At 38.2% G+C, this 26905-nt stretch overlaps 1 protein-coding gene across 2 annotated transcripts in view; it reads left to right on the forward strand.

Moving 5' to 3' along the window:
• The window catches only part of slc12a2 (solute carrier family 12 member 2), a 171157-nt gene extending 151451 nt beyond the window's left edge, over positions 1-19706 (forward strand). The window contains exons 21-27 of one of the 2 annotated variants that reach the window (XM_069927957.1): positions 3371-3418; positions 5078-5200; positions 5349-5460; positions 9336-9422; positions 12145-12280; positions 14266-14333; positions 17315-19706. In XM_069927957.1, the coding sequence (XP_069784058.1) occupies positions 3371-3418; positions 5078-5200; positions 5349-5460; positions 9336-9422; positions 12145-12280; positions 14266-14333; positions 17315-17450 (710 nt within the window). In that variant the 3' untranslated portion in view covers positions 17451-19706. The remainder of the gene's footprint in view (positions 1-3370; positions 3419-5077; positions 5201-5348; positions 5461-9335; positions 9423-12144; positions 12281-14265; positions 14334-17314) is intronic. The other variant, XM_069927966.1, reaches the window with a different exon arrangement.
• Positions 19707-26905: the final 7199 nt, after the last annotated feature.

The following is a 26905-nucleotide window of genomic DNA, read 5'->3' on the forward strand; positions in this document are numbered from 1 at the left end:
AGCTGGACTTGTTTTATTGAAAACAAATGATCATTTGGCAAAATATTGCTGGTATTAATAAATCTATCACCTGGAAAGCAAAATACATTTGGTCAACAAAGGGGCCAAGGAATGGGTCAGGTGAAGTCAGTGTGAGTACAAAGCAAGATCTTCTGGGTTTATTTTTCCACTACTAAATTTCAAATTTTCTATCCAGTCGAGATGTTCCAGAATCCCAGTGGGTGAAGGCACATGAAATTTTTGTCCCTTTTGACAAGTTGTGTTCACCTGTTCTTTGTTTTTTTAATGATTATTGATTCCTGCATCAATCATGTTGGAGATGAAAATGTAAAAGGCTGGCAAAAGGAATCATGTGCTGGACCTTAAACAATGCACGTTGCCATGTGTAGCACTTGATTATAGGTACAGCCGAGTACACACCGCCTGAGTGCTCAGTAATATAGCAAGAGTTTGATGGTTGATGCAACAATTTAATTATTTCTGTGGAAATTGCCAAAATTAAATTTTCCGCAAGGGACTGTGGTGTCAGTAATTCTGTTTTAAGTTAGAGGGAGGGAACATTGCTGCATGCAAGTGAAAACAAGTGAAATAGATGGCAAACAAATTTAAAATTACTCCCCCTGAGTTGTTGTAGATTATTTGTAGAATAAAATAAACTTCGCAACTTGGCTAATTAGAGGTGTATTGACTTCAAGTGAAGAATGGACCCATGCCCTGGCTATGGACAAAGAAGAGGCCCACAGGCCTAGATTGGCAGTGATGAAATTGTACTGAGAAGGTTTGTGACAGCTTCACCATCAATCACTACAATTTAATACACTTTCCAATGATCTCTTTTCACAATTGTAATTTTATAACCATCGATAAACAGATTACAAATACACCAATTAAGTGGAACAAGGTTTTAATTCTCACAAAAACAGATCAAAATGGTATGATTGTGTAAATTTTACAAATTTACTTTGATATCTTTATTTTGATGATTTTCCCAACAACTTATCCTTGCTTGCTTACTCCTGCTTGTGTAGCTTAAATCTCTTCTGCAGGAATAGCAAAAGTGTTGCAAGTGAATGCATAAAACATAGCATTGCATTCATGAATGTGAGGAAAGAGGTAGATGAAACTTGTTAATTTTATAAACATTTTGTTCATGCTTACAAAGCTAGCACTACCCATTGACCTTGAAATAATCATTAAGACTCCAGAACACTGATAATATCTACAAACATGATCATACTTAAATGGAGGACAGTTAACAAAAAAAAGCAGGAGACTCTTCAACTTGGACAGTTTTTTGGGGGTTGATTTTCTTGTGAGCCAATTCATGATAAGAGACAAGCCCATAGTGGGCAGGAGGTGCTTTGATGAGGAAAGTGGATCCTATTGAAGATGATGTTTACTCTCTGTTTCCATGGACTTCCAGAGCAGACATGTTATTGGGGTCATCTAGGAATTTTTTGTTATTGGTCACTGGCCTGTGATACCCAGAAGTTGGTTGGAATGTATCTTTTCCTCTCCCCAAGAGAATGAGTGAGAACATGATAGTTTTTCCTTCCACCTGATAACTGACCTAGAGATTTGTGACATTCTAACCAGTGGAGCACCTGATGATGTTTAAACTTTAGCCTTCTGCAAAGAAAATCACTTCTGGATTTGTTACAACTGATTTGATAATTTTCCTTCGTTAAATGATTATTATGAACTCATTGGTCTCTGCTATCTTTCAATTTCCCACAGCACTTAACAACTTTGCCAAATATAAAATCAGTTATTGTCATGTGAGGACAGTGAATCAGCCAAAAGTAAAATTAAAAATCATTTGATAAATAATAATCTATGTCCAAAGCTCTTTACTTACCCAGCTGCACTGCTCATATAAAATACAGTATTTCTCTCAAGAGATCTTTGAAAATTTGCATTGGGTATGTTTTTTTGTTTTTCAGATGTATGTGAGGGTCTGCTTCCTCCCCAATTCCTCATGACATTTTAATTTGGCAAAGTGTGCAGGATTACACCTTATTTGTTAAATGTTAAACTAAACCTAATGACCGTCAGACAGAATTGTACACCATCTGCAGGAGCTAATTAATTATCATGTATATTAATCTAGGGGGTATTGAACTTGACTGAGTGCTTTGTTTTAATATTTTTTAGTAACATTTTTATCACTAAATATCCTAATGTGTGGAAGCACAAATGAAAATATTGACCACAAATGTTAACTTTGTGTAATTTAATTTTATTTTTTTTGTATTTCAAAGGAGAATTGCTAAAATTTCAAAGTAACTGCATTTTATCATAGTAAAAATGGCCATTGATAGCATAGGATTTAATAAGTTTTGATGGGAAAATGTTTTTTCTATCTTCATGTGAGAGCCACTTCTCATACTGAATAAATGTTGAAAAGCATGGAAAATGGTCTGCAATTGAACTTGCATGTTGATAATGGCCTTTCAAATTAACTAAACAAAAGTGGAGTTCATGTGGAAAGTGTCAAAAGATCAATGATCTAACCTTTGCTTCCTTTTGGTTGGTTTTGCAACTCACCACAGCATACTAACTTCACCTCGGTAGAATGATATCCCTAACTTTTCCCTTTTTATTGATGACACCAGGCTCTTGCAGTTTTTCTTTTCTCTTGAGTGGGTCAGTATCATTTGATCTGCCATTGTATCATTTGGTCAGTGCACATTTTTATAAAACAGCATCTAACTTTGCTTATACTTTATTGAATTGCCAAAAGTTGTCTTTTGCTGACTGAAAAGGTGAGAATCCACATTGAATTTGTTTCCAAAACATGTGAGCATGTTTTAACAGGGAATATAGTTGAAGAGTTTAGGGGAAAAGTGGGAAAAACAAAATCCTGCTTGGATTTTTTTAAAAAAATAGTCCATCCTGCACAGGACTAGCTTCACAAATAGTATGTGACCCATCTAAATTTTTTTCCCACCCACTTCCTTCTTGCAGTGTTCAACACTCCAATCTGAAATAATCTACAGAGTACAAGGGTAAAATTTGAAGTGAAAAGGAGAAATTGTACTGCTGCTAAATTTTTTGTTTAGACAGTCAGTTTACATCAGGAAAAAAGGTCATCTCTTGCTATATGGCTTCCAGGCAATTATGGGCTAGTGCGTATGACAGTTCTCATAAACAGTTCAGCACGATTAACGGTAAATATCAAAGCTATTATTTTGGGCTCATTTATCAACTATTTCCACATCCTTCAAGTACTAATGTTCAGAATATAATTCTTCCCACTATTATTTTTATTCTAAATCATCCATTAATATTTATTCTTTGGTTAAATCCATTGATGTATTTGAAGTTAACTTTTTTTTTACTTTATTGGTTTGTTTTGAACATGATGCAGATGAAGAAGATGACAGCAAAGCGTCAACACAGCCACTCTTGAAAAAAGGCAGGCATCCCATCTTTTGCTTTCATTTGAAATTTGCTTGGATTGTGCTAGAAATCAGAATTTTGTTTTTTATTTTTGGCTTTTTGTTTGTACCATTGTGGATGCTAGTTTCTTTCTTTGCTTTAATACCTGTTAAGTACCTTATTTGTCACCGCCTTCCCCTAAGTTAGCTGGTCCTATTTCTTTAATATTTGTTCAAATCCTCCTCGAATGCTTCATCTACACAATTCTAAATGCTTTTTAATAATGCTGCCCAGCGACTGAAGTGATACTTTCAGAAAGTCAGTTTTATCTGAAAACTAGAATAAACAAGAGAAGCTGGGGTGTCTCCAGCCTTCTCATTCATGCAAGATTCCAGCATCTACAGTTTCCAGTACCTTATTTTAAGACTAGTTTATCAAGGGAGTTTGGACTAAAATGTTTTTTTTTAAATATTGATAAAGCAATTAGCAATACTTTAATCATAAAGAATACATTCAGTGAGATGCTTTCTCTCTTCAGGGATGAGGCAAATTCACTTTTTTAGTCCTCACAATTTTTGCAAGCTAATGATATTGCTTTGCCAATCATTTTTGTAGCTTTATGTTTCAGGTCATTAAAGTATGGATTTATTTAAAGAAGTAATTGCTGATTTTGTATATCATTTTACTTTGGAAGAACACTGATCTTCCAGAGATTGTATCTCAAAATCATCTTTGGTGTCCTGCATTGAAAATTAATTATATTTCAAAGTAGAAGTTTGATCTGTAGCCCTACTGACTCAAATTTGGACAATTCATGCTATATCAGTCTATTCTATCATCTGTTGATAGTTTTAAGTTAAGTGCTTCTTTGGAATATAAACTTTACCAAAATATTGTTTTGAAAGACTCCCAATTTTCTTCCATTGATCAGAGTCACTAGAAGTCTTTTTACAATCTATCCTTTCAAAACGTAGAAGATGTTCCCTTTAGCACATCCTGATGTATTGTGTAATTTAGTAGTGTAGCGGCCCACGGCTCAGGCCAACTCCAGAAATGGGCCTCGAACGCGGCGACTGGCAAAACCTCGCACGAGCGATGCCCATTTCCATAGGCCACCGGTGGAACAGTGAAATTGGCTAACCGCGCTGACGGATCCCAGGGGGTCCAATCGGGGCCCAGATGCTGGAACCGACCAATCGATGGCCGGCCTGCTCAAGCCATGCCCCAGTGGTGATGTGGCCGAGCTCACTATAAAATGCAGAGCTGCCCCTGAATAAAATTAGAGTAGAATACACTCTACCGGCATTTGTGTCTTCTTTCCTCTGCAAGTTTTGAGCTACAGCCCAGGAGCTACAACTGTGAGCTATAACCTGGCTGTAGAAGTAGTGACCCCACTACAGTAGCATTTTGAATGCAATGTTAGAAAGCAAATTGAGAGGGTGTAGAAAAAGGATTTCTGGAGAATTTACCCAATTTGTGTATCTTTTACAAAAGCACATGTCTATGCTATAGTGTCCTGTGGTGTTTATTGCCAAGAAAGACCATTTCTATTTAAAAAAAAAAGTTTAGTTTGCAGAAAACATCAATGACTACACTGACTTACTCCATTTTCTTTGAAATAATACAGTGAACTCTTAATTATTTGATTGTATTTACTGTTCTGGATGCATGTTTAATTTTCTGTGGAACTTTTTAGAGGTTAAAGGTCCATCTGTGCCTTTAAACATGATTGATCAGAAGTTGCTTCAGGCAAGCTCGCTGTTTCAGAAGAAGCAGTGCAAAGGGACTATTGACGTCTGGTGGCTTTTTGATGATGGAGGTATCTTCTTTTATCTAAATATACAAATAAACTGGTCACGATTATATAAAAAAAAAACAACTGTTCTTGGCTGAATTCTATTCTGGAAATGAACTGGAAAGGAAAGTTTCTCAAAATATCTGGTTTTATAACTGTGTTTTTCTTTTAGGTCTGACTTTACTCATCCCATACCTTCTCACTACCAAGAAAAAGTGGAAAGATTGTAAGATCAGAGTGTTCATTGGTGGGAAAATAAACAGAATAGATCACGACAGAAGAACGTAAGTCATCTTGCATTTGAAGCAAAAAATATAATGACATGCATATGTAATCACAGATGCGTTAACATAGACAGTTGGTTCTATAGTCAAAAACATTCATCTGTTTAGTATGGATAAGGACACAAATAAATTTTCAGGTTAAGTGCGGACCATTTGCGAAATGCCTAATTGTTAACTGAAAAATCCTTGAAACAAATGAGATCAGGTTTCTTAATGTGCATAATTTGTACAAACATGGGATTGTTAGAACCTTGTCTAACATGTGCCATACTTCCAGGAGTTTGTTTATATTTTTAACTTTAATATTGTTGTGGGAAATGTTCATCCCACAATCGTATCTATAGGAAATTTCCTCAAAGAAATGGAAAACTTCACAACCAGTATTTTGTGATTTTAATATGGACAATATTAGTGGGGCTTCATAAGGATCGGTGCTGGTTATGATCTCTACTGATAACAGGGACAAAAAAAAACCCAAGAGTTTTGGTACAAAGTCAAATAAGAAAGTAAAGACTCATTGAAGTGAAACATGAAAGACTGCAGAAACTGTGATTGTAGTAAAAGCACAGAAATGCTGGAGGAACACAGCCAGTCTCGCAGCATCCATAGGAGATAAAGATATGTTGCTAACGTTTCGGGGCCTGAGTCCTTCTTCAAGGAATGAGTGGAAAAAAAACAGGATGGTGCCTGAATTAAAAGTCAAAATACAGATGCTGAAGGAACTCAATTGATCACAGTGTCCATAGGAGGTAAAGTTATTACTGACATTTCAGGCCAGAGCCCATCCTCAAGATGTGAATGAAAATAGGCAAGTGCTTGAATTAAAGGCTGGGGGAAGAATACAGTCCAACAGACAAAAGGTGTTAATTGGATATGTTAAGAGGAAAGGTAAGAATTTATTTTGGCTCTGAGAAAGGTGACAGGGGAAGAAAATGGGGGGTGATTTTCTAATGCAAACTGGAACAGTCTATGTAATGCCATTTGGTTGGAGGGTGCCTAAAAGGAAGACGAGGAGTTGTTCCTCCATTTTGCAGATGGACTCGGATCTGGCAGTGCATGAGATCATGGACGGACATGTCAGCAAGGGAATGGGGCAGGGAATTGAAATGGTTGGCCACTGGGATTTCCATGCTATTGCGGCAGACAGAGCCAAGGTGCTCAACAAAGCAATGTCCCAGTCTGTGTCGTAGAGGAGACCACAATGAGAGCACCAGATGCAGGAGAAAACCCCTGCAGTCTCACATGTTAAGTGTTGCTTCACTTAGAAGGACCTTTTGGGGCCCCGAATGGTGGTGACGGAGAAGGTCTGGGTGCGTGGAATATCTCCTGCAGTCACAGTGATAGATGTCAAGGGGGCAATTGGTGGGATGAGAGGTGGACAAGGGTGTTTCAATGTCACAAAAGGAGTGGTTCCAGTGGAAGGCGGAGACGGAAAGAGGTTTTTGGTGGTGGGATCAAGTAGAAGGTGACGGAAATGGTGGAGGCTGGTGTGGTTGAAGGTGAGGGAAAGGGGAATCCTGTCCATGTTTCTGATGGGGGCAGAGGGGTCCAGCGCAGATGTGCGGGAAGTGGAGGATATGTGGGTGAGAGCCGAGTTGATAGTTGTAGAGGGGAAGCCACTGCTTGAAAAATGAGAAAATCTCTCATGATCTGACATGAAGGATCTTGTCCTGGGAGCAGACACGAAAGAGACAGAGGATTTGGGAGAAACTAATGGAATCCTTATAGGGGACAGAATGTGAGGAGGTGGTCAAGGTAGTTGTGTATAAAAATTGTACATTGAGTTTGTCTCCTGAGATGGAGCCATATCAAGTAAAGGGAGACGGTTGCTAGAGATAGGCTAAGTGAATTTGAGTTCAGGGTGGAATTTAGCAGCCAAGTGGATAAAGTTGACAACCTCATCATGGGTGTGTGAGGTAGCACTAAATTAGTCATTAATGTGGCAGCAGAAGAGTTGAGGGGCCTTGCCTGCGTCGGCTTGTAGCATGGATCGCTCCACGACCCTTACATGTACGGGCTTCTAATGACGCAGTAACTGAATTAAAGTGATCACTTAAATAGGGGTTCAAGAAGACAAAAAAAGGAGCGTCTTAGAGAAAATGTGAGTTAAGGAAAATCAAATGATGGGATCAGGGTTTGCAGAAACTTGAAACATTGACTGATAGGGCAGAATCAATGGGCTGAATAGACTACTTCTGCTCCTATGTCTTCGAGTCTTTTGCCACCTTCACCACACTGTCTTCTGATGTTTCCATTTTTCCAGAATTCTATACTTGTATACCATTGTCTATTAAGTCACTCTCCATCATGCCCTGCCATTCAATGTACATAATTGGCTTGGTTTAACTTCCCAACATGCAGCTCTTCGCCCTTATCTGAATTAAATTACATCTGCCATTCCACTTTTCACTTTCCACACTGATTTGGATCCTATTTTAATCTCAAATAACTTCTTTCACTCTCCCAGTATATTACCAATTTTAGGGTCATCAGCAAATGTAACCTTACCACTTGCATTCTCTTGTGAATATAGAAAGTAAGGAATAATATGTACAGTGCTATGAGTGTACATCTGGAGTCCTGTTAAGTTTTGGTTTCTAAATCTCGCTGAGGAATAAACAGGGAAAGAGAATCAGAAGTTTAGGGAGGTGGGACTAGAGTGGGGTGTTTGGTTTGGTGCGGACTAGAAGGGCCTAATGGCCTGTTTCCGTGCTGTAAATTGTTATGTTATGTTAAGTGTGAGATTACTTTGAATAATTATGGGGTTATCCTTGGTGAACAATACTGGAATTTAAACTTATACAAGGTGGAAAAGTATTTACAGTTATTTGCTGAGAGACTGTTTTCTTGACAATTACAATACATTTATTGTCAGAAGGTTGAAAAGTTTTAGAATTTCTTCCCTGGGTGGCAGTCCCATATGGAGTTGGAGAACATTCAAGATCAGTGTACACACTGGAAGAATGTAGGATTTAAACTGAAACCTCTACTCGAAGTAGAGGTTGTGAAATAAGTCTGCAGATGCTGTGATTGTAGTAAAAGCACAGAAATACTGGAGGAACCCAGTGAGTCTTGCAGTGTCCATAGGAGGTATAAAGATCTATAACTGAAGTTTCAGGCCTGGTAGGAGCAAAAAGCAGACAGGCACCTGAATTAAAAAGGATGGGAAAATGGGAAGAAAGAGGGCAGGGCAGGGGGAAACCATAGGACAACAGACAAAAATAATGTAGGGCTGGAGGAAAGGATACAGAAGGAAAGGGAAAAATGAGAGAGACAGAGCTAAAGGAAGGGAGAAAAGGAATAGGGAAGCGATGGGAGGATAACCAAAAGTGGAGAAGTTGATTCTAATACCATCTGGTTGCAAGGTGCCCACAAGGTGCTATTAGTCCAATTTGTAGGTGGGTCAGTCTGGCATTGCAGGAGGCAATGGACAGAAATGTCAGCATTGGAAAGGGGCAGCGAACTGATAGATTGCAATTGGGAGACCCAACTATTGATGTGGATAAAGCGAAGGTGCTGATAAAGTTATCTCCAATTCTGCATCCAGTCTCTCCGATGTGGATACGACCAGAACATGACCAAGGGATGCATTAGATGACCCCTGCAGATTTTCAAGTGAAGTGTGCTTCACTTGGAATGACTGTTTGGGGCCATGAATGGTGGTGAGGGAGGAGGTGTGGGTGTAAGTGCAGCATTTCTTGATGTCGCGGTGGTAGGTGCCAAGGGGGTGATTGGTGGGAAGGGAGAAGTGGACAAGGGAGTCAATGGATGGAGCAATCAGACACTTTTATAAGGAGGAACAAGCACTAAATGTTACTTTCTTTATGATGTTTTTAAGCTCTTAATATTTGTAACCAAATAACTTTAACTTTCAGAATGGCCACTTTACTTAGCAAATTCAGGATAGATTTCTCAGACATCACTGTTCTCGGGGATATGAATACTAAGCCCAGCAAAGACAAGTAAGTAATGCAATAGAGAAATATTAATTACTTTACAGCCTATATTTCCCCATGCAGTGTACATCATATAAACAGTAAAGTCTCACAGTTGCTGGCAGGCATCCACTGTTTTTTCCTGACTGCTCTGACACTGGACTCAGCAAAAACTATTGTGGAAGCACAGTTGTGGTGATTCCATACAACTTGCATCATGTTTGATCCAGAAAATGGAATTAATTGAATGGACAAGAACAGGTATATGTGTTGATCATGGAATGGTTAGAGCATGAGGTGGCCCTTTTGTCTATACCCAGGATGGCTGTCTACCATCAGGTTCCACCCACTGGGTATCCTTTTCTTTACTCTTAAATTCTTCACCATATTTATATATTTTCCTCTTTAAGACCACATTACTTTGACAGGCAATGCACTTGTGATTCCAACCTCATATACCATTCTTCCCCTTTTATTTGTATTTGTCACCTCTAGCCGGGTGGACAAGTGGTTAAAGGTTCAGTATAATTTCCTTGTTATACATTCAGCTTCCTGCTAAAGTCTCAAAATTATATACATAGTTCTCAACTTGAACTGCATTATTTTTGAACACTTTAAAACATTTTTTAAAACAGTATTCTTTATTCTCATTGTCATTCTTGCCAAAACACATCACCTCACATTACACCATCACCATCACATTACACCATCAGCCTGTTTATTACCTGCTGCAGTTTTCTGAACAGCCAGGATTTTTCACCTGCAAATTTAAGAATGGTTACATTGACTTAAAAGTTGAAGTGATTAAATCAAGTAGATCACTCAAGCCAACACCCATCCATTGGGAATATTTCCTTCCAGTCTGAAGAAGCAACTTGTGCACCTGACCTTCTGTTTTTCACTTGGAATATAGATCGCATGGAAAAGAAGTTGGCTATTTTCTTCCAGGTGCTTCAACTCTTCAATGCTTGTTACATGACACCTCATCTAAGGTTTTCTAGAAGTCCATTTACACATCAATGCATTAACACCAAAAGGATAATTGGCTAAATATGACCTGGCTTCAAATACATGGTTTAATCCAGTCTCAGATAAATATTTTGAAAAGTATTGCCAGGATCAAGGTTCAATTAACTGGGTTATAGTTGCAGAGTTTATGCATGCTGCTTTTTTCTTGAAGAGTCAAATTTTGCTAATCTCCAGGCTTCTAACACCACCCCTATAGGCAAATCTGCGCCAACGGATTATGAACAATTTCCATCTACAGTTCCTGCAAAATGGTAGGACATCTCCCATACATTGGTGTATCTACTTTGTTCAACCAACTTTGAGCCCTTTTTAAAAAAGAGTGACAGACCTTTCTAGTCCATGAGCCCTCACTCCCCAAATACACGTATGTGATCAATTAACATACCAACCCCATTCGTCTTTGGAATGTGGGAAGAACCAGACCACCCAGAGGAAACTCTTGCGGCCACAGGGAGAATGTACAAACTCCTTACAGGCATTTTGTAATGTGCCTGTGGTTTCAACTATTTCCTCATGAGCTATTTCTCAAAGATGGGTGCAAGGCACTCATTTAGTACCTATTTATTAATTCCTGTCCATGGCCTCCTGCAATGCCAGACTGACCCACCTGCAAATTGGACTAATAGCACTTTGTATTCCATGTGGGCACCTTGCAACCAGATGGTATTAATTCCCTCACAATTCCATTGTGATATTTGAAACCCTCTTAAGGGAATCTGCTATTAATGCAGATTCGTAACACTTTGCCATTCCTATTTATATATGCAGCAAATATTTTTATTACGACTCATTTTAATTGTCACTACCTCCAATTCTTTGTAATTCCTTGATTTTTGGTAGTATTTACAACTTGAAATTGATATGTACATCTTTTTGATTCCTCTCGCTGTCCATCAGCTAGGAAGCTTAGTGTTCCCCCCCCCCCTTGGAAGACACCTCAGTTGTACCTGAATAATCCTGTAATCACTTGTCTGTCAACCTTTAGTTCCAGTTTATTTGCACCATATCCACTCACATTCCATTGAAATTGTTCTTTCTCCAATTAGTTTGACTTTGATTCTCTTTCCACTTTTCAAAATCTAATTTAAATGTCACTAAAATGTACTGCCTTACATAATATAATTGATATCAATATGGAATAACTAATGTTGAGCATTTTAATGTTTTTGTATTTATTTTAAATTAAAATATGAACTTTCCTGATATTAATTTTTTTGATAGCCACTTTAAAAAATGTTTTCTCAATAAATTACCATTTTTCTCCATGGAAAACTGTCTCATCTCCAACTTGCTCAAGATTTCAGGATCTAAAGTTTGTGTTTCTCTGTCAAAAAGTTTTATTTGGAAGAATGTGGAAAGATGCTTGTTCTGATTCCCTCCCCACTTAAAGCTCTGAAACAAAAAATATAGAGTGCCATGCTACTGTCCAGCATTTTAGCACTTGGAATGGTGCTGAATACTCATGGCATGTTCTCACTGGGGATTTGTCCAATTAGAAAAATGGGGTCTCTCACTCTTTCCCCTACCTCTAACAGGTTAAAAATAAACAGTTATTTATAGGCCCAATGATTGTAGAACTGGGCCAAGATGTAACTTTTTCCCCAAAAGTCCATAAAATAAACAAATTGGTAAGGATTTTTTTTGCATTTTTAACAGCTGATTGACAATAATCCATGAAATATTGGACAAGCTTTTTAATAAATGTATTCATATTTAACAGTATTGCAGCATTTGAAGAAATGATTGAACCATTCAGACTTCATGAAGATGACAAAGAACAAGAAATATCTGACAGAATGAAGGCAGAGGAACCATGGAGGATCACAGATAATGAGCTTGAGATTTACAGAATGAAGGTTCAAAATCTTTGTTTTCCACTTGATGGCATAGACTGGGATCCAGCGGCCCAAAGCAGAAATAACCACCTGATCATCAGACAGTTATTAGTAAAATTAATTGTTCGAACTCCAGCTCCTATTTTGGACATGTACTCCAGATCATGAGCTGTTGTTTTAAAGTGTTTCATTCAGCCCTCTAGTTATCAGGATTTTGGGCGTATCCAAGGAGCTCAAGCTTGTTGTTTTGCTCTTGGACTAAATAGCTGGCTTTGCCAACAAGTGTTTCTATTAGCTCCTGTTTGAGTTACTCTTGTTTTGGATCTGTGGTCTCTGTTTCTTTGGATGATTATGGAAAACCATTCATCAATTTGGAATTAGTCAAAGCAAAAACAATTGGTATCATTACTTAAAACCAGTTCCTCATCAAGATCTTGGACTACAATCTTCTACCTCTCAGAAGTCGTCCTTAATTTTCTACATTTTTCTTATTGCTGTCTAAATAATCAGTTTTCCTCATTTCATTCCAAACAGTTCCTGTAAAACACTGACGTTACTCAGTCAAAACAGAGACCCTTCAGCATTTGATATTGTGCTGACCTAAATCTACTCCACAAAAATCTTATTTTCTCTCCCTCACAGCCATGATGCTCTATTTTTCTTGTATCCAATTACCTATTTCAGGGTCTTTACAATATCTCTATTGTACCAGCCTCCCCACCCCAGGTAATTCATTCCAGGCACCCACTACTCAAGTTTAAAAAAAAACTTCTTGCATCTCCCCAAAACTCTCCTCCACTCACCTTAAACAAATGTTCTCTGGTATTTGCTATTGTCGCCCCAGAAAAAAGATGCTGGCTGTCTACCTGATTTAAGCCCCTCCTAATCATATATACCTCTAAGACGCTGTTTATCCTTCATCACTTCAAAAATTATTTGGACCCAATTTGTGGAATACTACTTCGTCTATTACATGTTTAAAAAAAGAACAATTTCATCTTTCAGTATAACCTATTTGCTCTTCTCCAGTCAGTCACCTTTCTGTTATCTTGTTCCGTTTAATTAACATAGGTACAGTTAGTAGAAATGAACAAAGAAAAGAAAGCTGGAGGAATTCAATAGGTCAGGCATCATTCATGGAGAAAAATACACGTCAACATTTTGAGTTGAAAATCGTAGTCTTAACAAAGGGTTCGACATAAAACATTGACAGACCTGCTTTCCTTCTTGAAAGCCACCTCACCTGAGTCCTTCCAGATTCTTATTGTTCACTCAAAGTTCCAGCATCTATAGTTCTTTTCTTTCACTCAAAACTCCTCACTGATCTTGCAGCTTAATGTTGTAAAAGATGTTGATGAATCAATCTAATTTATATTACATGCATCAGATTATAAAATCTGACTCTCATTAAAAAGACCAGTAGGTTTCCCATGTACTTCAATTTGCAATGTTTCCAGTTTGGTTGGTATGATAGGACTGCTTTGTTTGTTTTGAGTATGAAGCAAACTTAGAAATAGTGCTGTAACAACATTTACAAAATAAGAATTTGAAGTTTAAAATTGTAGTCGTTGCAAGAATGTCTTAAGCTGAATCACATGCAGTATATTTTGAGAGTTTGAACCAGGCTCTCCCCATTAAGCTGATTTTTATCCTGTGATCCAGCAGGCCATAACCTTGCTGTGTTCAGGCTGGTTCCAAGAAAAAGCAGTATCATTAGTCCCATTACTTCTCTTTATTTCCCTCTCCTGCCTGTCAACTTTCTTTTGATCCTTCTGTCACCAACCAACACTAAGTGTAATGAATAGTGGCCAAATAACTTGGCAGCAAATCTGTGGCAGGTGGAATGCCACTTTTTCACTGAAAACATGTAAACTTCAAGGTCGGGTTTGAATCAGAGACCCTGGAGCTGCAAGGCACTGGCACTAACTGCTGTGCTAACATACTGCTTGTCTTCTGGTAATAAACCCTTGTATATTAATAACCTATTTCTAACTGTTTCACTATAGACATATCGACAAATCAGATTGAATGAGTTGTTGCGAGAGAATTCAGGAACTGCTAACCTCATCGTCATGTAAGTAATAGTGGAAATGAATAGGTGACCATAAGCAAATTGGACCAATGATACAAAGCAACAATTTTAAAAAGCTGCTGCATAGGTTTTTGATTGCAAAATTACCATAATTTGAGACATGGGTTAATGGTGAAAGGCAAGAAGTTTAGAGGAAACATTGTGGAAAATTTCTTCATACAGAGAGTGGTGAATGTGGGCTCAATTTTAACATTTAAAGAAAAGTTTGTACAGGTACATGGATGGGAGGGTATGGAGGGATATTCGCTAAGGAAAAGAATATTGAGCCAGATGAAGTGAAGAAATATGGTAGGGAGCTCATGGATAACATAAGAATTAATAAGAATGAATTGACTATATTGAAAAAGATCAAGACGGATAAATCTCCAGGTCCTGACAAAATATTCGCTAGGACCCTGAGGAGGTTAGTGAACAAATAGTGGGGGCATTTACAGAAATATTTAAAATGTCACTGGCTACAGGGGAAGTGCCGGAGGACTGGAGGGTGGCTCGTTGTTCTGCTGTTCAAAAAAGGATCCAAAAAAAAAAGTAGACCTGGTAATTATAGGCCTGTAAGTCAGATGTTGGTGGTGGGTAAATTAATGGAAAGAGTTCTTAGAACTATTTGGAAAGACGGGGATTGGTTCGGAGTAGTCAGCATGGTTTTGTACGTGGGAGATCATGTCTTAGGTTTTCAAGGAAGTTACTAAAAAAGGCTGATGAGGGGAAGCAGTGGATGTTGTATATTTGGACTTTATACGGGTTCCCCATAAGAGGTTAGTATGGAAGGTAGAAGCATTAGGTATTAATGAAGAAGTAGTGAGATGGATTCAACAATGGTTGGATGGGAGATGCCAGAGAGTAGTGGTGGAAAATTGTCAAATTGGAGGCCGGTGTCGAGTGGAGTCCCTCAGGGTCCACTGCTGTTTGTCATATATATCAATGATCTAGATGATACAAAGGTTGGCAGTGTTGTGGACAGTGAGGAAGATTATCAATGCTTACAGGATGATATAGGACAGTTAGAAGAGTGGGCTGAAAGATGGCAGATGGAGTTTAAAACTGATAAATGTGAGGTGCTACATTTTCATAAGACTAATCAAAATAGGGCATACACATTAACTGGTGGACTCTTGAGTGCAGTGGAACAAAGAAATTTAGGAGTCCTGGTACATAATTATCTGAAAGTTGAATCACATGAATAGGGTGGTGAAGGCGGCATTTAGTTTGTTGGGTTTCATAAATCAGAGTATAGAACACAGGAGTTGGGATGTTATGTTGAAATTGTATAAACCATTGGTGAGATCAACTTTGGAATATTCTGTGCAGTTTTGGTCGCCGAATTACAGAAAGGATATAAACAGTATAAAAAGTGTGCAGAGGAGATTTACGAGAATGTTGCCGGGTTTCAGTGTATGAGTTGCAGGGAATGGTTGAGCAGGCTGGGACTTTATTCTCTGGAGTGTTGAAGATTGAGGGGCGATTTGATAGAGGTATTCAAAATTATAAGGGGGATAGATAGAGTCAATGGGGATAAGCTTTTTCCACTGAGAGTGGAGGAGATTCAAACAAGAGGGCATGGATTGAGAGTAAAAGGGAAACATAGGGAAAATTTCTTCACTCAGAGGGTGGTGGGGGTATGGAATGAACTTCCAGCAGTGGTGGTAAAGAGAGATCGATATTAATATTCAAGTATAGGTATATAGACGGGAGAGGTGTGGAGGGTTATGGACCAAATGCGGGTCAGTGGGACTAGGTGGGAGATGATGTTAGGCGCAGACTAGTAGGGCCAAACTGGCCTGTTTCTGTGCTGTAAATGGTTATATGGGTGCAGGTCAGTGGGTCTAGGCAGAATGATGTCCCCGGGCCTGTTTTCTGTGTTGTAATGCTCTATTATTCTATAAAATTGGCTTTGCAATCCCTGCATGTAGATCTATTCCTTCTTGCATAAGACTAGACATTTTTGTGAAACTGAACTTGGCTATTAGACAAGCTCATTTTATCGCGAGTCATTACCCCAATATATGCACATGACTTTGGTGCAGGTTACTGATTTTTTTTTTTAAAAACAGTTTGTGATGTAATCCAGACAAAATTTGAGAAACCCAAACTCTTGAATGACATTTGATTATCTCTATTGCCAATATTAATAACACTAAATTCGATTATTCAAAGAAATACTAATGTTAAGAAATCAAGGTAATGCTATAAACAAGCAGATTTTTAATTGGTGAAGGTAAACTGGTTCTTAAATGTTTCAAATAAAAGTGAGAAATTGCAGAGAGAAAAATTAATTCAAATTGTTAAAGTATTTGAAAATTTCAGCTATTATATTTTTGGTTAGATTACACAAAGTTGAGCAATCAGACACTTGATCTCTCAAGTTTGTTCTGCAATTCATTATGACCTTAATTCCCTGTTTCTGCCCATCTCAAATAACCTCTCACCTGCTTTGTATGAACCTACCTAGTTCTACCTTGTTTGTTCCAATATTTATCACAGTAAATACAGGCGTTTCAAATGAGGTTTCTGTAAATGGTTAACCCATTATGCTGACACCAACAAATAGAATCTCTACTGGTGCCTGAAATTGAAGAGAAGGGTTTAGAACAAAGGTACAATTTATAATGGTGTTCTGGATATAAAATGTAGTTTGAAGTAATGAGTGCTATTTTGATTGTATGACTTAACAAGGGATTTGAGTAGCATCTATTCAGGTCTTGGAGATCATTACAGAAGCAGCATCAGCCCTTTAAATTGGACCTTTGCTATAAAGTAGAGATTTCATCAATAGTTCAATTTTATTAATTAATAATTAAAGCGATTTGGAAATTACCATTGAAGTCTGATTAGATTTGGCTTTAGTGAACCTGAATGATCTTTTGGTGCAGTAATATACAGACCATGCTATTATCTAATTTCAAATCCTTCTAAAAGCTAATTCTGTTGTCAAAGATTCTGGTTATCCCTTTGTTCTCTTTCAGGAGTCTACCAGTGGCACGGAAAGGAGCTGTATCAAGTGCACTGTACATGGCTTGGATTGAGACTCTCTCAAAGGATTTGCCACCCATCTTACTAGTGCGAGGCAACCATCAGAGTGTTCTTACTTTCTACTCCTAGACGAGCACAGGGCACACCCTGATAACTCTTTTGTAATGGCTGGAAATAGAAAATAAATGAAGTTCTGGCCTTGTGTGTGCCACTTCCAGTTGATTGAAAACAAAATAAGCACACAAAGGAAGAAATCCTTATATTTTTGAGGATCGCAAGAACCACTTGTTTTTACCCTGATGGTCTGTCAATTTGCCTGAGTTTGATTTGAATGTAAGCATTTTTCTGACTGTACACAGGAAGCTTTCTTTCTGCTACAAGAAGAGCAGCAATAACTTTTTTTTAAAACTTAGATTTCATTGATATGAAAGCCTTTTACAGCCTTACTGAGGTGCCTTCCAAAAAAACAATTGCATACCAAATTTCATTGATTCCCTATTTTATGTATAATGAATGTTGTTACATGAAGTGGTTTGAATACAAACTAGTTAGTGCTTTAGAATGAACAGGAGTTCTATCTTCCTCCTTCTGTCATTTTTTTTTTAAAAAGATGCTTTCACTATTTGTCTTCCATAGGGCTTCATGTGTTCCAAGTTTAACACTCAAAGCTCTGATATTTAAATACCTAATTTGCTTCGGCAATATCTGTTGCTCTTTAATTCATCCTTCTCTTCCTCTTCCCCCAAGCTCCCTTCCAGATCTGTGAAGTGCACTGGGAGTAATTTAGGGGTGATTATCTGCTACAATGTAAGTGTGGAAAATGATAGGAGAGTTGAGTTTTAGGATTGGACATTGTTGTCAGGAAGATTTGTAATATCAAGGCTGCCGTGAATACCCCATTACTTCCAAGTGCACATATATGAAAATCTGAGAATGTAATATCCTTGCATACATCCTCAGCAATTGTTCATAAATGGTTGTTAAATAGCAGAGGCTTGAGCAAGACTGTAGTTATGCTTATCACATTTTTAAACTGCATAATACTTTGAAAAGGGAATATAGAGAAAAAAAATCTGACATTTCTATCCTCACAGAAATGAGTGTTACTAAGGCTTTTATGCATCCAATAATCTCCATTCACTTTGTTCCATGTTAACAGATCATGTTCATGAAAATGTTAGTCATGTATGATGATTTTTTTCTCTCTCTCTGAAGGCATTTTGCATTTGCTTGTAATATCTTGTAGCTGTTCTGGTCTTTATGCTTTAAAATTGAAATTTAAAAATTTGCCAAATACTTTTTCTTGAAGGTATTGTTAATTTAAATGTACACTGGCCAAGACCTGCTTTTCTCTTGTCTTTGCATTGCTACTCTAGCATCACTGGGTATGTTAAAAGCTATATTCCTTTTCCTGTAGCAACTAAATGCATGACATTTGACGTCCATTAAAATGCTATCTCAATTTGTATGACCCAGGTGTAAACATGCCCATAGAGGAGTAATGATTCTCTACAGTTTAGGTATATTGTAATTTGAAATGGCTGCTGTGCTTCCTTCCAGACATAAATATGTTTTTTTAAACAAATCGATAAACTAAAATTAGTATTATTTAATTATGTTCAGTACACTAGTTCCATTAGAGAATTAATTTTGAACATCAGTGTACTGTGTCGTTCTGCCAGCTAAATAGATTTGAATTCTAAGTACAGTATATAAATACACTTCATGTATATATGCATAATGTGTAGAAAGAAATGCTTAAATTGCAGGGTGCATCCATGTGGTCAATGTAACTTACACTGCCACTGTTCAACAATTTATGCTATCTCCTAAAGGAAATACAAATCACCGAGGTAAGAGTGATTATCATAGTGTTCACTCCATGCTTATAAGAAATATTTACTCTTGTTCAGAAGTGTTCCCATTGCATTTTTAAGGTGGCTTGTAGCCAAATCTGAAATTTTTTGCAGCTCATTATTGAAGACTAATATTCACAAATGTGAAATTGCACCATACACTGAATACTTGTGTATTTAACTTTTTTTTTGAAGGAAGCTTGAGAGCAAGTGACTAGGAAAAAATGGCTGATTTGATTTTGTTAATTTATTCATAGTGTGTAAATCGACAATTCTTTTTGAATTTTAAGGGGTTCTTTTTAAAATTTAATGCTGCATTTCTGTCTTGTTTTAAATGTCTGCAAAATTGTTAAACCTGTTTTCTCCCCACCCCTGAGGGTGATCTACCCAAAGAAGCTGAAAGAAACTTTTTGATAAACTGTACAATAATTCACTGAATTGCTTTTCTAATTATTTTAACATTAAGAGTATTAAAGATGATACTTTGTACATTATTGCAATAAAGAAGTTGCATTATTGTGTGGCATAATTGACTCCAACACAGCATCTTTGTTTTTCACTAAATTGCAGTACATTTATAGAACAATACAAGCCCTTCAGCCCACAATGTTGTCCTGACCCTTGGTAAACCTACGTCAGAACAATCTAATTTTTCCATACCTCACACTCATTCTTGCATCCACATGACCATCCAAGATTCTTTTGAATGTCACTGTCATGTTTTCTATCTAAACTGCTGAAAATTTTAAACATATTAACAGGTGATATTTGCATTACAACCACTATTTTAATGGAAATTCAGAATTAACATTTAGTCCCTGAAAAATAAATTTGGAATAAAATTTGGGAATTGAACAGTGCAGCAATAGACCCTTTACCATATACAGTATGGAAACAGACCATCTCGGCCCCTCTAGTCCCACCTATCTGCTCCCTGTCCATAACCATCCAATCCCCTCACATCCAAGCATTTATCTAACCACCTCTTCTGGAAGGTCATTCCACTCAGCCACCATTCTCTGAGTGAAGAAGCTTCCTCTCATGTTACTTCTAAACTTTTGCCCCCTAACCCTTAACTTATGATCCCTCATTCCAATCTCACCTACTCTCAAGGGGAAGAACCTATTCACATCTCTGTCTATCCCCCTCAACCTTCTACGCTCCAATAAATAAAGACCTAGTCTACTCAATCTATCGTTGTATTCTAGATACTGCAATCCAGACAACATTTTAGTAAATTTTCTCTGCATCCTCTCTACCTTATTCATATCCTTCCTATAATTTAGGAACCTGAACTACACACACTATTCCAATTACTGCCTCACCAATGCCTTGAACAGTCTCAACATCAGTTTCCAGCTCCTATATTCTATGCTTTGATTTATAAAGGCCAGCATACCAAAAGCCTTATTTCCCACCCTATCTACATGAGAATCCACTTTCAAAGAACGATGAACCATTACTCCATCTCTCTGTTCCTCTGCATTCCTCACTGCCCTCCTCTCCACTGCATATGTCCTGTTTTGATTATTCTCCCAAAATGAAGGACTTAACACTTATCTACATTAAACTCCATCTGCCATCTTTCAGCCCACTCTTCTAAGCAGTCCAAATCCCTCTGAAGTCTCTGAAAACCATCTTCATTATCCACAACTCCCCCTATTTTTGTATCATCCGCATATTTACTAACCCAATTTACCACTACATCACCCAAATCATTAAAGTAAATGACAAACAACAAGGTTCCCAACACAGTCCTGAGGCACACTGCTCATCACTGGCCAGACAATTATCCACCATGATTGTCTGGCATCTACCTTCTAGCCACCGTTGAACCCATCTGACAACCTCAACATTAATACTTTGTGCCTGAACCTTCCTTATCAAAGGCCTTACTGAAATCCATATAGACTACATCTACTGCACTACCCTCATCGACCTTCCTAGTCATCTCAAAAAATTCAAGATTTGTCAAACATAACTTTCCATTAGTTTACCAACCACTAAAGTCAAACTTACTGGCCGACAATTGCTGGGCCTACACTTGGAGCCCTCTTTAAACAGAGGAATCAGGTTTGCAACATGCCAAATCTGTGGCACAATGTCCCCCTCCAGTAATGGAGGGGGACACTGTCAGAGCCTCTGTTATCCATCAAGGTCCTAGGGAAAATCCTGTCAGGACCTGGAGACTTGATACGTCTCAAAAGTTACAACACCCCCTCTTTCCTAATATCTACATTTTCCATAATCACCCCTTTTGCTTCTCATCATACACAATTCCATATACCTTTCCCTAGTGAATACCGAAGAGAAGAATTCATTCAACATCTCCTCCATCTTACATTTGTCTGCTCTGATTCTCTAATGGAGAATTTTATCCTTAACCCTCCTTTTGCTATTCACACATTTGTAAAAACCCTTCGGATTTACTTTCATCCTGTTTACTACAGCCATCATACCTTCTTTTCACTTTCTGAATTTATTGTTTCTTTTTACAATCCATGTATTTTCTTCATACCTTGCTTCACGTATTTAATGTAGGCCTCCCTTTTATTTTGAACCAACTTTCTAATCTCCCTTGAAAACCATGGCTCTCTCAAACTTTTGGCCCTGCCTTTTATCATAAACAAACAAAGATACTGCTCCCTCAAAATCTCACCTTTAAATTTCCTCCAATACTCCTCTACCTCCTTTCCATAAAACAAATCAGCCCAAACCACTCTTGCAAATCCCTTCACACTTCTTCAAATCTGGCTTTCCCCCCCACTCAAAATCCTTTATCTTTGGACCAGACCTATCCCTTTCCATAATTATATTGAAAAGTTTTGGTCACCAAATTATAGGAAAGATATAAACAAAATAGAGAGAGTGCAGAGAAGGTTCACAAGAATGTTGACAGGATTTCAGGGTCTGAGTTACAGGGAAAGGTTGTGCAGACTGGGGCTTTTTTCTCTGGAGCATAGAAGATTGAGGGGGGACTTGATAGAGGTGTTTAAGATTTTAAAAGGGACAGACAGAGTAAATGTGGATAAGCTTTTTCAATTAAGAGTGGGGGAGATTCAAACTAGAGGGCATGGTTTAAGATTGAAGGGTGAAAATTATAAAGGGAACATGAGGGGAAATTTCTTTATGCAAAGGGTGGTAGGGATGTGGAATGAGATTCTGGCAGACGTGGTCAAGGCAGGATCATTGGTTACATTTAAGGAAAGACTAGATAGTTACATGGAGAGGAGAGGACTGGAGGGGTATGGACCGGGTGCTGGTCAGTGGGACGAGGAGGGTGGGAATTTGTTACGGCATGGACTAGTAGGGCCGAACTGGCCTGTTCTGTGCTGTAAGTGGTTATATAGTTATATAATGGTACCATGATCAATGGATCCGAAATGCTCCCCAACACACACCTCAGTCACCTACCCTATCTCATTCCCCAACACTGCCCCTTCTCTCCTGGGTACCTCGACATATGGCTGCCAAAAAAACTATCCTACACACATTTACAAATTCTAATCCATCCAGCCCCTTCACAGAATGTGTTTCCCAATCAATATTAGGAAAATTAAAATGCCCCACTAACACAGCCCTGTGCTTATTCCAAATCTTAGCTATTTCCTTACACATTTGCACCTCTATTTCTCACTCCCCACTAGGTGTTCTATAATACACCCTTATAATTGTAACTTTTCCATTTTTTAATTCCACCCATACCGCCTCCCTTGACAAGCTCTCCAATCTATCTCACATCAGCACTACTGTAATATTTTCCCTGACAAGCAGCCACACCCCCCCCCCACTCTATCACAACTAAAGCAGCAAAATCCGAGTATTTACATCCCTCCTGCAACCACATCTCACAAATCACCACCATGTCATACTACCACATCTTACCTTCTGCTTATCCCCATCTTTACAGAAAACTTATTTATTACCATCATCCCCCCTCCATCACTGCACCAATCATTTTTCTTCTCAATCACCTATTTTTCTTCTCAATCACCTATTTTTCCCACCCCCAAACTTTGTCTACAAGCCTTCTCTATTTGCAGACAAACCTTCTCTTTGCTGTTCTCCTTTATATGGACCACTTCCCCCAACCATACTAGTTTAAAGCCTCCTTAGTAGCCCTAGCAAATGCCTGTCCCAGGATCCTGGTCCCTCTGGATTTTAGGTGTAACCCATTTGTTTGGTACATGTCCCACCTCCGCAAAATAGGTCCCAGTGATCCAAGAACTTGAATCCCTGCCCCTTACTCCACCCCTTTAGCCACACATTCATCCTCCACCTGATACTATTCTTGCCCTCTCTATTGCTTGTCACAGGAAGTAATCCAGGAATTAACCCCTTTGCGGTCCTTTTTAGCTCCCTTTATTCAATTTTTTAGGACCACTTCACTCTTCCTCCATTGTTCATACCAACATGTACCACGAGTTCTGGCTCATTACCCGCCCCCCCCCCCCCCCCCGATCTGAAATGAAACACTGCTGCTTGTACATAATCCATATCCTTCTATTTGCTGTCCTATTCATCTAGAAGCAATCTTGAATGCTACTATTGTACTACTACCTAATAATGTATTAGAAAAAATAAACACCACGCCCATTTTAAACACGTGATCTAGTAGATGGTGACATTTTTTGTCTTGGGAAAAAGATTCTGACCATCTACTCTCTTCACTGGCTCTCTTAAATTTTATATACTTTTCCAGAGAAAACAACTCAAGGTTGTCTTAACACCTCTCCATAGACCTTATTCCAGATAGCATCCTAGTAAACTTTTTTTGGTAGCTTTTCCAAAGGCTCCACATCCTTTCAGTAATGGTGTAACCAGAAATGCACAAAGTAGTCCAAGTTAAACTTGACCATAATTTTATATGGACTTCCTTACTCCAATACCCTGCCCAATGAAAGAAAGCATGCCATATGTTGCCTTTACTGTCCCATCTACTTGCAGAACCACATTCAAGGTTTTATGGAGCCCAACTTTCTACACAATATTGCTTATGCGTCACCAATTACTAACCCACCCACTATTTCCTCCAAGATGTACATACCATCATGAGGTTCCCAACACCATTCCCTGTGGAACACTGCAGGTTACAGACCTTCTGCCAGAATAATGCATTTCCACCTCTTCTCCGGGCCAATTCTGTATTAGATCTAATTCACTGTGGATCCTATTAAGCTTGACCGGCCTACCAATGGAGATCTTGTGAGATACCTTGCAAAAGTCCATGCAGACCACATCCACTGCCCTACTTTATCATCTCAAAAAAAATTCATAATGACTTGTAAGAAGTAAAGAAAACTGAGGTTTCAGGCCTGAAACCTTGAAGGGCTCAGGCCTGACATGTGAGTTATATTTACCTCCTATGGACACCATGAGACCCAAGTTCCTCCAGCATTTCTGTACTCCAATCACAAATTTGTTCTTGAAATTAATGTGTATAAAATGATTTGGGATTCTGCTCACCAAGAAAACTTAATGGCCCTCTTTGGCCTTTAAGCTCTTTTTTGCAGTCTTTATAATCTTGCAGAGTTCTAATTATAACTTTTTTTTTCCTTTTTAACTAAATTTGCATCCATTCTCATTTTCCCATCCTAGTCCTTCCTGTTTACTGGAACATGCAGGTCCTTAAATAACTCCCACATGCCTAATAATAGTTGCTCCCAGTCAACTCCCCTTAGCTTCTGCCTAATAATTTACACTCCCTGATTTAGTACTTGCCCACATCATTCAGGCTTATTTTTTTCATAACTATCTTGAATCGCAAGGATCTATTTCCCCACCACATGGCTGCAGTTATATTCTGGCTCATCTAAGCTTTAGTCACTTGTTTCTTGATGTTTGGACATATAATGTAGCTTTGCTTCATCAAAAAAAATCACAGACCATTTTCAAGGAACACATCTCCACCCCAACCCCCACAAAATGGGTGTTGGTTGTACTTAGACCCAGCATCTCTTCAAATAAACCCTTTTTTCATTTACTGCAGCATTGATCAAAATCCTTGCCAACTGGTCATTGGTCGCCTAAAATCCTGCAGATGTGCTGAGGGAGAGTAGTCACTAAAGCAGGGAGTGGAAGGAAAATAACTGCAGATGTATATCACCACATTTACAAGCTTGAAAAATCAGTGTCACGTGTACCCTTCCAAACTGTTGTGTGTAAACACTGTGTGTTTAAGTGGAAAATGGTGTCCCAGAGGTCAGCCATAATTTTAATAGATTTGAAGTTGCCCTGTTCACATCTGTGCACCACAAGGGAAATTGTCATGCAAACAGATTTAAGATAATATCTTGAACCTGTTTCCATTGCAATTACATTTCTGAATCTCAGATGAACACCAGGATACTGATAAGTACAATCAAATACACTTTTGGCAACTAAAATTAAAATAGCACTGAATGTGTTTTGGTTCACTTTTGTTAACTAAACATTCTGTTTGGGAGATTACTGCTGGAGAATTGAAGGTTACAGCTTAACCTTGCATTTGGATCAATTAATTACAAATTTAAATTGCCTTTTCTATGACAGTAATAGGAAGAGTCACTGTGTGCTTGGAGGCTGAAATGTAAACCTAATATGCTTTGACTCTTCGAGAACACTTTGCCCACACAAGCTCTGTTTCTTAAGCAAATAAATATCTGAATCAGCTAAGCTACACCCTAAACCTCAGTGATTTGCTAAACATCTTATTTTGCATATTGTTTTGTCTCTGATAAAGCTTTTTTTTTTAAATTGCTTAATTGACAATGCTTCCTATTACTGAGCTGAGGGAAATTGCAAAATTTGGCATTCTGCAGCCACCAAAACCACATGGAGGAGCAACTGTCAAGTTCAGGGCATAGGTTTTCATGTGGGAACTCCAAATTGGTACTTCTCATGCAAAGACATTTGCCAATATGTTTTGGCTCAATGATTGAACTTCTTCAGTGGCCTGCACATAATAAAATAGAAACTCAGCAAGTCTGAGAGTTTCTTTTTTATTAAACCAAGAGCATAACTACATTTGTGAACGGGGCAAACATTGGTCTTTTTCAATAGTATAGCCACATTCAAGTTATGCTGGGAAAATTCCGCAGGACAACTTGATGTAAATTGGCAGCCTCCACTGTTGTAACTCGTGATTCTGCTCAATACATAAACAGTAGTAAAAACAATGATTTGAGAAACAATGTCCATATTGTAGTCTTAGTTTTTGTTTTAAAATAACAATACATGGTTGTATGCGTTTTTGAATCATTTATTTTAGCCCTTGGTGTCTTTAACCTTGAGCTTTCAGATTAATGCATTGTAGTTTTTCCATCCCATCAAACTAAGTTTAAAAATAAATTACTTTTCTGATTCTTTTCCCCCATGACAAGAGTCCAGACAATCAAAATGTTGGCAACAGGAGAGCGAAAATAAAAATCACCCTACATATATTCCATGACAGTTTGTGATTGGAGCCAGTCATTGGTCAGGGAATTGAATGCCAATATTCAGATGGCATGTTACAGTCGTACAAGATATCAGTCCTGTTCCATGCAATAGTGAGGGCAAGAGTAGTATCAAGTGGAGGATGAATGATGCAAGGATAAGGGGGGAGAGTAAGGGGCAGGGATTTGAGTTCTTGGATCACTGGGACCTTTTTTGGTGGAGGTGGACCTGTACAAAATGGACAGGTTGCATCTGAATCCCAGAGGGACCAGGATCCTGATGGGGGCATTTGGTTGGGCTACTAAGGAGGCT

Source organism: Narcine bancroftii, chromosome 1 (genome assembly GCF_036971445.1).
Source record: "Narcine bancroftii isolate sNarBan1 chromosome 1, sNarBan1.hap1, whole genome shotgun sequence".
NCBI lineage: Eukaryota > Metazoa > Chordata > Chondrichthyes > Torpediniformes > Narcinidae > Narcine > Narcine bancroftii.